This window comes from Neofelis nebulosa, chromosome 2 (genome assembly GCF_028018385.1).
Source record: "Neofelis nebulosa isolate mNeoNeb1 chromosome 2, mNeoNeb1.pri, whole genome shotgun sequence".
NCBI classification, from domain to species: Eukaryota; Metazoa; Chordata; class Mammalia; order Carnivora; family Felidae; genus Neofelis; species Neofelis nebulosa.
This window is the reverse complement of record NC_080783.1, coordinates 185,058,671-185,071,073: the sequence shown is the minus strand read 5'-3', so window position 1 is coordinate 185,071,073 and position 12,403 is coordinate 185,058,671. Positions and strand designations below refer to the sequence as shown.

The following is a 12,403-nucleotide window of genomic DNA, read 5'->3' as shown; positions in this document are numbered from 1 at the left end:
AGCACGGGGTGGACATTGGCAAACGCTGGAAATCCGAGTGAGAACCAATTGTAAAATGTGTACCACCAGACAAGCCACACTGTATAAGTATAATGATTACACATGCCCATCCCCAACCCCCGTGGGTTTTGATAGAATTTCAGAGTAGGAAAGAAGGTTTTTGGGTTTTTTGTTTTTGTTTTTGTTTTTTGTTTTAAACATAGCACTTTACCATTTATTTGTGGCAAAGAAGAAAAACAGTGGCCTCAGCCTTGGTATTATTTCAAAACCTAAATTCAGATATCCCATGATTGCAAACTGTCACAGATGAAGTGTGACACTCCAGAAGGGCGGTAAGAAGTCTCCCTGAATGAAGAAGGTTCGCATCAATTGGTGAAAGGTTAGAAATCCGAGAACTCGCGCCTGCCTCCTCTGGCCAAGTCTTAGCTGTCGCTCCCAGGCTCTTCCTCCTCCCCGGGGAAGCCGGGAGCTCGCCAGAGTGTACGGAGACGCGGTAGGCTGGGCGACCCTCTCCAGGCGCGGGGCGGAGAAAGCCCACCCGCCTCCGGAGCCCCACAGACTTGTCTGCGACCCGCACAGCGATGGAGCCTTCCTGGCTGGAGATGCGCTGGGCGCGGCCCTTGTACCTGGCCTTCGTGTTCTGCCTGGCCCTGGGGCTGCTGCAGGCCATCAAGCTCTACCTGCGGAGGCAGCGGCTGCTGCGAGACCTGTGCCCTTTCCCCGCGCCCCCCACCCACTGGTTCTACGGGCACCAGAAGGTAATGGAAGGGAGGGGCGGAGAAGGATGCTGCCAAGGGAACCCGGCGAGCGGAGAGGAGGCTGCTTGCGCCCCTTCCTCCCATCGCTGCGTCCTGCACAGCTGGCCCACCCTGTGGCTCACAGCACTGCAGGGAAAGGAAAAGAGCCTGGAGCCTCTAGGGTGGAAGCTCCGGGAGGGCTGGGAGGGCCATGTAGAGACTGAGTACAGAAAAAGAACGTGCTGTAGTTCAGGGCGGGCTCTAATTGCTTCACCAATCTCTTGCATTTATGTACTGCATTTAAAAAATCCTACATGGATCGCTAAAAAATAGTTATGTTATTCTAAATAATGCAAATTAATTGCAGAAAATATGCAAAATTGAGCACATTTAATTACCACCCTCAGTCCGTTACAACCAGAGAAAATGAACTTTCTTTTCCCAAGATTCTTTTGAAGTAGAGAGCAGCCCCAGCCAATCGCTCAAAAACTGTTGGCGAATTTACCTTTTGGTCTTTCTTGTTCTCCAAATCCTCTCTCACTCCTGATTACCTTGTTTTATTCATTCAGCCAGCTTTGAGTGGAATTGTGTGATGCGTGCTAGCATTACAAAGAGCAGACCCCCGTACCTGCCCTCAGAGGGCCAAACCAGATGCATATTTAGACCACAAAGAGATAATGCAAATACAGTAGTGAGTGCTTTGATAGAGGCCCAGGAACAAGGCATCTTGGAAATAGGTGTCTGTACCTAGGGGAGGAAGGAAAGTCTCTGAAAGCCTGGGCAGAATTCTAAAGGGTGGGTGGGTTGGGAAGAGTGTCTCCAGCAGAGCTGCTGCGGAGTTCTTTGGCTCCCCCACTCCTGGTCCTTCCCAAAAGCAACCACTCTCAACTGTTTTACCTGTTTATTTTCATCCTTACTGCTAAATTAATATTACTATGTTGCATTTCTTAATTCAATCATTTTAGATATCCATTTACTAGCTACTTTATGATGAGTAATCACTTATACCTCATCTTTTGCTGTCCCAATATAGTTATATTGTATTTTTTGGTTAAATAGAAAAATTAGTATTTATATTCTTTTTATTATGTAAATGTTTACTTACCGCTGATCTAATGGTTGATTTTGTTTCTTTTTTTATGGAACATTTTTTTCTTTCACAGTGTTTCTCATATGCTTAGTTTTTCAAAATCTGTCACTGTTTTTTCCCCCAGATGTTTTAATAGATCTGTCAAACACATCTCAAGAATCTTTCCAAGTATTAAAACATATCAAACAACCTGTCAGTTTTTATGCTTTTCTGGAGGCATTTCTCCCAAAGACCTCTCCTCCTCTTCTAAGCTGGACTGGTTGGTTCTTCTCTAGGTCTGATACATAGATATTGTGCCATCCTGTGTCATATCTTCCATTTCCTGGATACTATGTCTTCTATTTTTCTTGATTTATTTAATCATTTTTATGGGTAGCTTCTTGAGATTGAGTGAAAGGAATGTCAGGTGAATTTTTTGAGCTCTTGAATAGCTGAAAGTGTCTATTAAAATTCATTAATGAATTTTCATTCATTAAAATTCATGACTGATAATTTGGCTGGGTATAGAATTATACTTTGGAAATAATTTTCTCTCGGAATTTTGAAGACATCATGCCATTGTCTTCTAGCTTTCGGGATAACTGTTGAAAATTCTGATACCTTTCTGACTTTTTCCCCAAAATCTTTACTGTGGTAAAATGCCCCAAACATAAAATTTTCCATCTTCACCATTTTTAAAAGTGTACAGTTCAGTGACATTAAATACATTCATAATGCTGTGCAACCACCAGCACTATCCACCTCCATAACACTTTGCATCTTGTAAAACTGAAACTGTATACCCGTTCAACAACAGTTCCCCATTTTTGTCTCTCCTCAGCCCCTGGCAACCACCATTCTATTTTCTGTTTCTACAGTTTTAGCTACTCTACATATCTCCTATAAATGGAATCATGTAGTATCTTTTTGTGACTAGATTATTTCACTTAGCATAATGTCCTTAGGGTTCTTCCATATTGTAGCATGTGTCAGAATTCCCTTCCTTTTTAAAACTGAATAATATTTCACTGCGCATCTATACCACATTTTGTTTATCTGTTCATCCTGTCAGTGGACACTTGGGTTGTATTCTACATTTTAGCTATTGTGAACATGAGTGTAAAAATCTGTTTGACACCCAGCTTTCAACTGGATATATACCCAGAAGTGGAATTACTATATCATATGGTAATTCTATTTTTAATTTTTTGAGGAGCAACCATACTGTTTTCTGCAATGGCTGCACCATTTTACACTTCCACCAGAAGTGCACAGGGGTTCCAATTTCTCCACATTCTTACCAACACTTGTTGTTTTCTGGCTTTTGCTTTTTTCTGATAGTAGTCATCCTAATGAGTGTGAGGTAGTATCTTATACTTTTGATTTGAATTTCCCTAATGATTAGTGATGTTGAACATCTTTTCATGTGCTCAATGCCATTTGTATATCTTCTTTGGAGGAATGGCCAGTTAAGTCCTTTACCCATATTTGGATCAGGTTGTTTGTTTTTTGATGTTGAGTTTTAATATTTCTCTATGTATTCTGGATATTAATCCCTTATCAGATATATTATTTGTAAATATTTCTCCAATTCTGTGGGGTTTTTTTACTTTTCCTGTTACACTGTGTTTTCATACACATTTTTTTAAATTTTTGTAAAGTCCAATTTATATTTTTTTTTCTTTTTTCCTGTGCCTTTGGTGTCATAATCAAGAAATCATTTCCAGATCCAATGTTGTGAAGAATTTACCCTGTGTTTTCTGCTAAGAGTTTTATAGTTTTAGTTGTTACTTTTAGGTCTTTGAGTCATTTTTGGTTAATTTTTGTGTATGGTGTTAGATAAGGAAGGACCCAACTTTATTCTGTTGCATGTGGATATTCGGTTTTCCCAACAACATTTGTTGAAAAAACTGCCCTTTTCCCTTTTTTTTTTCAGGGTACAAAGCTAGTTTATTTGGACAAAGTTTTTCACATACACAGAAAAGCTCAGTATGCATTTCCAGCCACCCAATCCCAAGCACTTGGTAATCACAGCCAAAGGTTCAGAAACTTACTGAAGATACAGACCCTGTCTACATGTCCTTTTCCCATTGAATGATTCTATCCCCTTTGTCAAAAATCATTTGACCATATATTTAAGGGTTTATTTCTAGGCTTTCTATTTTATTCCATTTGCCTATATGTCTGTCTCTGTGCCAGAACCATGCTGTTTTGATTACTGTAGCTTTGTAGTAAGTTTTGAAATCAGGAAAATGAGTCCTTCAGCTTTGCTCTTCTTATTAAAGATTTTTTTTTTTTTGCTATTCAAGGTCCCCTGAGATTTCATATAAATTTTAGGATAGACTTTTCTATTTCTACAGAAAACATCATCGGGATTTTGTTAGGCATTATGTTGAATTTGTAAAATTCTTTGGGTAGTATTGGAATCTTAATAATAATGTCTTCCAATTCGTGAACATGGGATGTGTTTCCATTTATTTATGTTTTTTTAAATCCATAAATATTGTTTCTTCAGCAATGTTGTTTAGTTTTCACTGTACAAATCTTTCACCTTGTTGGTTGGAAATACTTGGTTTTCCAATACTTGATTTCACCTCCTAAATATTTTATTCTTTTTGATGCTATTGTAAATGGGCTTGTTTTTGTCATTTTCTTTTCAGATTGTTTATTGTTAGTGTACAGAAATGCAACTGGTTTTTGTGTAGAAAATGTAGATTTTCTACATTTTAATGTAGAAATACAACTAGCTTTGCCAAATCTAAGGTTAATTCCTTATCTTTTCTTCTAAGAGTTTTATAGTTTTAGCTCTTTCATTTAGAACATTGATCCATTAAGTTAATTTTTGTATATTGCATAAGGTAGGGGTCCAACTTTATCCTATTTTTTTGTGAATATCCAGTTATCCCAGCACCATTTGTTGAAAAGACGATACTTTGCCCCCATTAAATTGTTTTGACACCTGAGTAGGAAAAACCCAGTCCTCTCCCTGTGGAGACCCCACAGATTAAGGGTTCAGCCCCACAAGATTACCCCAACCCCATTTCAGATGCCAATTGCAAGTCCAGGTTGTTACTGTGCTTCTGACCAATCAGCTATAAGTTGGAGGCTCCCATGACCTTCTCCTCAGGTTTGATTAATATGCTAGAACAGCTCACAGAACTCAGGAAACAGTTGATTTACTGTTTACCAGTTTGTTATAAAAGGATATGATAAAGGATACAGATGAACATGCAGTTGGAAGTGATGCAAAGGACAAGTATGTGGGAAGGGGCACAGAGCTTCCACAGAGCCCTCTCCAGATACATCACTCTACCAGCACCTCCACGTGTTCACCAAACCAGGTCTCCAAACCCTGTACTTTTGGAATTATTATGGAGGCTTCATCATGTAGATACAATTGAACATTAACTCCATTTCCAGTTCATCTCCTTCTCTGGAGAATGAGAAGTGAGACTGAAGATTCCAAACTTCTAATTATAGCTTGGTCTATCTGGTGACCAGCCCCCATCCGAGAGCCCACCAAGAGTCACCTCACTGGAACAAAAGACATTGCTATCAGTTGACTGTAAACATGAAGTTTATTTATGGATTTTCAATTCTATTCTTATAGAATAGAATTATTCTTATTGTCTATACTTATGCTGATACCACACTGTCTTAATTATTTTTGCTTTGTAGTAAGTTTTGAAGTTAGGAAGCATGAGTCCTCTTACTTTGTTCTTTTTCAAGATTACTTGGGCTATTTTGGATACCTCTGGTTTCCATATAAGTTTTAGAATCAGCTTGTCAATGCCTACAAAGAAGCCAGCTGTGATTCTGATGGGGATTGCACTGAATCTGTAGATCAGTTTGGGAAATACTGCCATTTTAACAATATGAAGTTTTCTGCTCCATGAACATGAAATGTCTTTACATTTATATAAGTCTTTTTAAATTTCTTTCAACAATGTTTTGTAGTTTTCAGTAACCTTTACATTTATCCTATTAAATTTGTTTCTGAATGTTTTATTCTTTCTGATACTGTTGTCAAAGGATGGTTTTATTTTCAGTCAGATTGTTTATTGCAATCATGTTTTAAAGTCTATATCTCTCTTGACTGCCACTAAATTATTTTTTTGTGTGTTTTAGAGAGGCCTCTATCAGAGTTTTGCAGATGAGAAATGGCTGATATATCAAGCTGGCTAATATTACCAACTCTACCTATTTACCTGTTTTGGTTTTTTTTTGCCCTTTATGTTTCTTTTGACAATTCATCACTCAGATAGTCACAAGGAAGAGCTAGAACTATTATACTTAACCTTCCTAAGGCTCAGTTTCCTCATCTGTAAAATGTAGGTTCTAATCATATCTGCTTCATAGGGTTCTTGGTATAGAGATTAAACAATATACATCATGGAGGGGAGCTTGGGTGGCTCAATTGCTTAAGCATCCGTCTTCAGCTCAGGTCATGACCTCATGGCTCATGGTTCGAGCCCCATGTTGGGCTCTGTGCTGACAGCTCAGAACCTGGAGTCTGCTTCAGATTCTGTGTCTCCTTCTCCATCTGCCCCTCCCCCACTCACGTTTTGTCTCTGTCTCTCAAAAATGAATAAACGTTTAAAAAAAGTTTAAAAATACATATAAAACATGGAAAGTAACTTGGCAACATCTAGCTCATAGTAGTGCTTTGTAAATGTTAGCTATTACTATTTCTTTGAGAGCTAAGCATTTTCTGATTATTTCTGAACAGTGTTTCCTAAATATGTGTAAGACGTATTTTCAAATGTATTAAGATACTGCTATGGATGAAGAAATGTAAATTCAATATTACAGGAGTCACAATGGCTTTCTATCCTTTTTGTCCAGAAAGGAGTTACTAAAAGTATGACCAAATGTTTTTGGCTGAAGGTGTCCTTGACAATTTTTAACTTAAAAAAATAATCCTCATACTAGGCTATAATTTCTGTGAGGACAAAGACTTTGTCTGTCTTATATTTCTCTGCATCTCTATTGCCTGGAATATATAGTAGGCACTTAATACATTCTCATTTGTTTATTGTTTGCAAATGAATGAAGGAAGGAACATTTTTTTTGTTAGGGAACATCATTGGCATTGTCAGTGGGTACTTGTCACTGACTTGATTGTGGAAGTGTTAGGAAAAATGAGTCTGCACCATTTCAGGAGGTAGAGTTCAAGAATCTCAATCTGTTAGGGGCCCTACACTTTCCAGGGAACACTTCATGGGATAAAAGGTGCTAGCTTGTAACAGAGGATATTGGGAGCCAAAGTTTGCCAACTTTTCTGAGGGTAGCAAATTCTGTATGACTGGTCACATAAGGGAGAACTTGCCAACCTTGGTTTCCTTGCAAGTCAGGACCCCTACAATCATGTATCACTGGGCACCCCCAGACACACATATACAGGTGCCCGCCACACTCCCACTTTATACAAGAAGTTCATGAATCTTCTTGTCAGCGATTTAGAGGAACTATTTAAATGAGCCATTAGTGGCAGAAGACATGAATAGACAATTTTCCAAAGTAGACATCCAGATGACTAACAGACACATGAAAGGATGTTCAACACCACTCATCATTAGGGAAATACAAATAAAAACCACAATAAGATATCACCTCATACCTGTCACAATGGCTAAAATTAACAGCACAGGAAAAAAACAGATGTTGGTGAGGATGTGGAGAAAGAACCCTTTTGTGCTGTTAGTGCAGGTACAAATAGGTGCAGCCACTCTGGAAAGCAGTATGGAGATTCCTCAAAAAATTTAAAATAGAACTACCCTATGACCCAGTAATTGCTATACTAGGAATCTATCCAAAGGATACAAAGATGCTGATTTAAAGGGAAAATGTACCCCAATGTTTATAGCAGCACTATCAACAATAGCTAAATTATGGAAAAAGCCCAAATGTCCATTGATTGATGAATGGATAAAGGAGATGTGGTGTATATACACAATGGAATATTACTCGGCCACCAAAAAGAATGAAATCTTGCCATATGCAACAACATGGATGGAACTAGAGTGTATTATGCTAAGTCAGTCAGAGAAAGACAAATATCATATGACTTTACTCATATGTGGAATTTAAGAAATACAACAGATGAACATAGGGGAAGGGAAGAAAAAATAAGATAAAAACAAGGAGAGAGGCAAACCATAAGAGATTCTTAAATATAGAGAACAAACTGAAGGTTACTGGAGGGGAGGCAGGTGGGGAGTGTGGGCTAAATGGGTGATGGACATTAAGAAGGACACTTGTTCGGATGCGTTCTGGGTGTTACATGTAAGTGATGAACCACTGAATTCTACTCCTGAAACCAATACTACACTATATGTTAACTAACTTGGATTTAAATAAATACAAAATAATAATAATAAATGAGCCATTAGTAACCTGCTTATCAAGGCAAAAGTTCATCTCTGATGGTAGTAAGGGAAAAGAACAGGGTTTTATTTGTAGATGGAGTGGGCAGGTTTTTGGGGAGAAGCTTTAACTATGAATTACCAAAAAGGATCATTCCTCAATTAGTAATAATCAGAGAGGGGAAAAGGAAGAGGGAATGGTGAGCTAGATTGTGGGTCATGTCCAATCTACTACCAGTTAGCTTCCCACATAGGAAAAAAACTCTTTTTCAGCTTCCAGAGTCCACTCCTAAAAAGTGTGTGACTTTAGCAGGTGAGGCAGACTCAGCTCGCTTCACCCTCTCAGTTGGGAAAATGGCTCATGGTAGATGTCAATTGACAGAGATTTATTCTGGGGATTCAACATGCATTTAGATGGGGAAGTTAAATACACTGATATTGGTTAGAAAATTATACTCCAAGCTTAGAAATGCTGAGGAGAGCATGTCTGTGCTATGTTATCCGGGCCCTAGATTCGGCTCACATCTGTAGTAGGGGATGAGTCCAGATTGGCTGGCTTCTTTAACTTCCTTCACTCATTTTTCACTGCAGCTACTTCAGGATGGTGAAATGGAGAAACTTGAGGAGCTTGTTGGAAAATACCCTTGTGCCTTTCCTTGCTGGGTTGGGCCCTTTCAGGTATTCTTCTATATCTATGACCCAGACTACGCGAAGGCATTTCTGAGCAGAACAGGTAAGAAAAGGGATGAATCTCGGGAACCTATCCTCCTAGGAGGGATATGCACAACTCACAGGCAGGATTCTAAAGGAATCCTGAAGCAAAGATTAATATCAGGCCTTTATTAAGAGACCTGGAGACAAACTGACGGTTACCAGAGTCAGGCGGCAGGGAGGGGAGGGTGAAATATGTGATGGGGATTAAGGAGCGCACTTGTGATAAGTACTGAGTGATGTATGGAAGTGTTGAATCACTACATTTACACCTGAAACTAATATAACACTGTATGTTAACTATACTGGGGTTAAAACAAAGCAAGAGAGGCCTGGCCTGGAGAAAGCCAAGAGAGTTTCTGAGCAATGCTGAAAGGGATTCCCATGTCCCCCAAGTCCCTTGTCAGGCTAAGACTCCCATGAACCCTTTAGGTGTAATATAAAGCCCCACTGGCACCACCAGATCACCAAGGGCTTCCTTTACGTCTCAGTTTTGTGATGTCAGTAATACTCCCCATCCCCCAGCCCCTTACTTGTGCATGAGTCTTCAGGGAATTCAGAAGTAGCTCTGCCTCTGCTGGTTTCATACCTGAACCTGGGTGCTAGATCATTAATTTACCAGTATAACCTCTTGGCTGCAGTCCAGATATTTTTGTTTTCTTCATAGTTCCCAACTGTGTTCCCTTTTGGAACGCGAGTCATCTAACTCCCCCATCCAAGCCTTTTCAAAGACGTCTGTGGCAGATTATCTCATCGCACAAAATTAAAACGTCCAGTTTGGGAGCACCTGGGTGGCTCAGTCGGTTAAGTGTCCGACGAAGCCCCACGCTGGTCTCCACGTTGGGCGTGAATCCTACTTAAAAAAAAAAAAATGTCCAGGTTTTTCTCCATCATCTTTGTAAAACTAAGATCTTACATTCTAATCTTTCTTCTCTGTCCATTGTCTCCATTACTTTTAGTAAAACCTAATAAAAGAAAACAGCCTTTCCCTGAAAGTCTCCATGTTTCCCAATCCCCCAGCCCTGATTTGTTTCCTGCTCACTTCTTAAAGGACAAGAGCTGTAAAACACTTCCACATTAGAGTTCATGAGAACCCCCAGAGGCATTTGATCCCCACTCTCTGTGGTCTGCCAGCTCCTGCTGTAAACACTAATCTACTTTCCAAGAAGGATATAATATATTGTCCCAAATCCTGTTCTGGAAACTTGGTCACCCTTGGGCAATCTGTTTCTATAGGAGAAAGTATAAGCAAGGGAAGAATCTGGGTTTGTGTACCTGTCTGCCTCCTGGGGTTTATTGTTCTCTGGCTCCTTAACCAAACTTATGGTTTGCCTGGGCATGCCATGGGTTGCCATGCCATGCCTGGGCTCCTTCTTGCTATTTGTGATTAGCACAGGCAAATGAAGAGAACCTTCACCGACTTTGGTAATTTTCCTCTAATACTGTTGTTTGTTTCCTCTGCTTGACTCTACAGATCCCAAGTCCAAGTACCTGTACAAGTTCTTGATTCCGTGTCTTGGTATGTATGTGCCAGAGAGACAGGTGATTCACTCTCTCGCTTGAGGTCCCCTTGGTATAGTAAAGCATTCCAAAGAAACAAGTCAGAATGCTCAAAACAATTAAGAGGATGGACGATCTATGCTGCAAGTTATCTAGGGGAAAAATCAAGAGGGAGTGCTAAGATCAACCCAGCACAACTTCCTAAGAACCCTCTTTATCCATTTCTCTCTCCAAAGTCTCATTCTCAAGGCATCTGTCCCATCTCTGTCTTTAAAACTGCAGCCACACATCTGTATTCTTTATTTTGTCCTTTCTTTTCTCTTGTTTTCTTGGATCTTCCACTTTCTTTTTGGAGTCCATATATTTCCATATGCAAACTAGTACAGTTTTGCTCTGAAGTATAGTTTGGTAGTATTCCATGAGCAGATAAATTAGGCCTTCTGGTCATGTAATTGGTATTCATGTTAGACAAAGAAGGAATTACATGAAAAAACTGTTGATTTGGGGTTCAGAGCTACTTGGATTTGAATATTGCCTCCCACTAGCTAGTTGCATGTGATTCTGGGGAAATCTTCTGATGAGAGTTACATCTCTAGGCCATTGTGGGGATTAAATGAAACACGTATTTTCAGCACTTACTGTAGTGGCTGGCATGGTACCAGCACCAGACCATACATCTCAAGCCTGACATGCTGTAAGCACCCAATGAATGATGGAAGTTACTTATTAATAAATGTTAAAGTCGTTTTAAAGCCAAATCTTTAATGACCTTTCTTGCAACCAAAGACTGTAAAGCACTGATCTTGATGAGTGTTTGCACTCCCTATCATTTATAAGTGTGAATCACCAACTAAGGCCCAAGGAGGAGACATCTGGGGACAGAGTGGACACTCACGTCTAGTTCCTTATAAATTTTGTGTTCGCAGTGTAGTTTATGGATTGGTTTGGAGTCAAAAGGAGATGAATATTTGTTATGTTTCCACTGTGAGCTAGAGACCAGGCTAGGTGTTTCATGTATGTGCTTTCATTTAATCTTCACAGCAACACAGTGAGGTAGATGTTTATTATCACACTCTATCATTGAGTAAACCAAGCCTCAGGAAGATTAGGTGACTTACTCAGTTTTGACATAGGTAGTGACTGGTGACTTCAGGATCAGCACTCTCATCAGGTTTCAAACCCTGGGGTCTTCCTCACAATGTTAAATATATCCATCCCAGATTAAGCAACAAATCTCACTTCCATCATAATATATAAACACTACTCTGATTTCCACTCTATTATGACTACATGTGTGTCATGCTCACTCCCTGATGTCTCTGTTCCTCACCTCTCCTTCCTCATCTCATCTAATAAAATGGCATGAGGTTTTGTCCCCTTTCTTTCTCAAGGAAAAGGACTAGTGAGTCTAGAAGGACCCAAATGGTTCCAGCACCGTCACCTACTAACTCCTGGGTTCAATTTTAACATCTTGAAATCATATGTTGAGGTGATGGCCCATTCAGTGAACACAATGCTGGTAAGTGAAGGGACAAAAAGTTCTCTGGTATGTTGCAGAATGTTTCCAACAGGGAATGAATTAGACATGTGTGATGGGTAGCAAAATTCAAAGGGGGATGGCTCTTAGAAATTAACCAGTGTACACTTACCAACTGAGCAATAGGTGTCCATGTAAGCCTTTGCTATGGTTCTTTGTTTGGGTGACAAAAAATGATGAAGTTCTGGTCATCTAACTCAGATATATTTTGAGACCCTATGGCAGTAAACCAAATACCAAGTAGTGAGATTCAGATGGTCAGTGCTGTAACTGACAGGTGAGGAAATGAGGAATAGCTATAGTAGCTTCAGATTCAGAGGAGACTCATTTTTACCAGCAAATATGAGCCGGACTTGCTTATGTGGATAATACAGATGAGTGAATTCTAAGCAGAGTGAGTTAGCATAAGCAAAGGTATGGAAGTTAGAGCGAATTTGCCTGATGGTCATAAAGAACCTAGAAAAGCTAAGTGTCTACGTTAAAG

General features: G+C 39.6%; 1 protein-coding gene across 1 annotated transcript in view; it reads left to right on the top strand.

Moving 5' to 3' along the window:
* The first annotated feature begins 431 nt into the window (after window positions 1–431).
* The window catches only part of LOC131504774 (cytochrome P450 4X1-like), a 31,791-nt gene continuing 19,819 nt past the window's right edge, over window positions 432–12,403 (top strand). Inside the window, exons 1-4 of the mRNA XM_058717498.1 lie at window positions 432–758; window positions 8,763–8,904; window positions 10,357–10,401; window positions 11,774–11,901. Of these exons, the coding sequence (XP_058573481.1) occupies window positions 582–758; window positions 8,763–8,904; window positions 10,357–10,401; window positions 11,774–11,901 (492 nt within the window). The 5' untranslated portion in view covers window positions 432–581. The remainder of the gene's footprint in view (window positions 759–8,762; window positions 8,905–10,356; window positions 10,402–11,773; window positions 11,902–12,403) is intronic.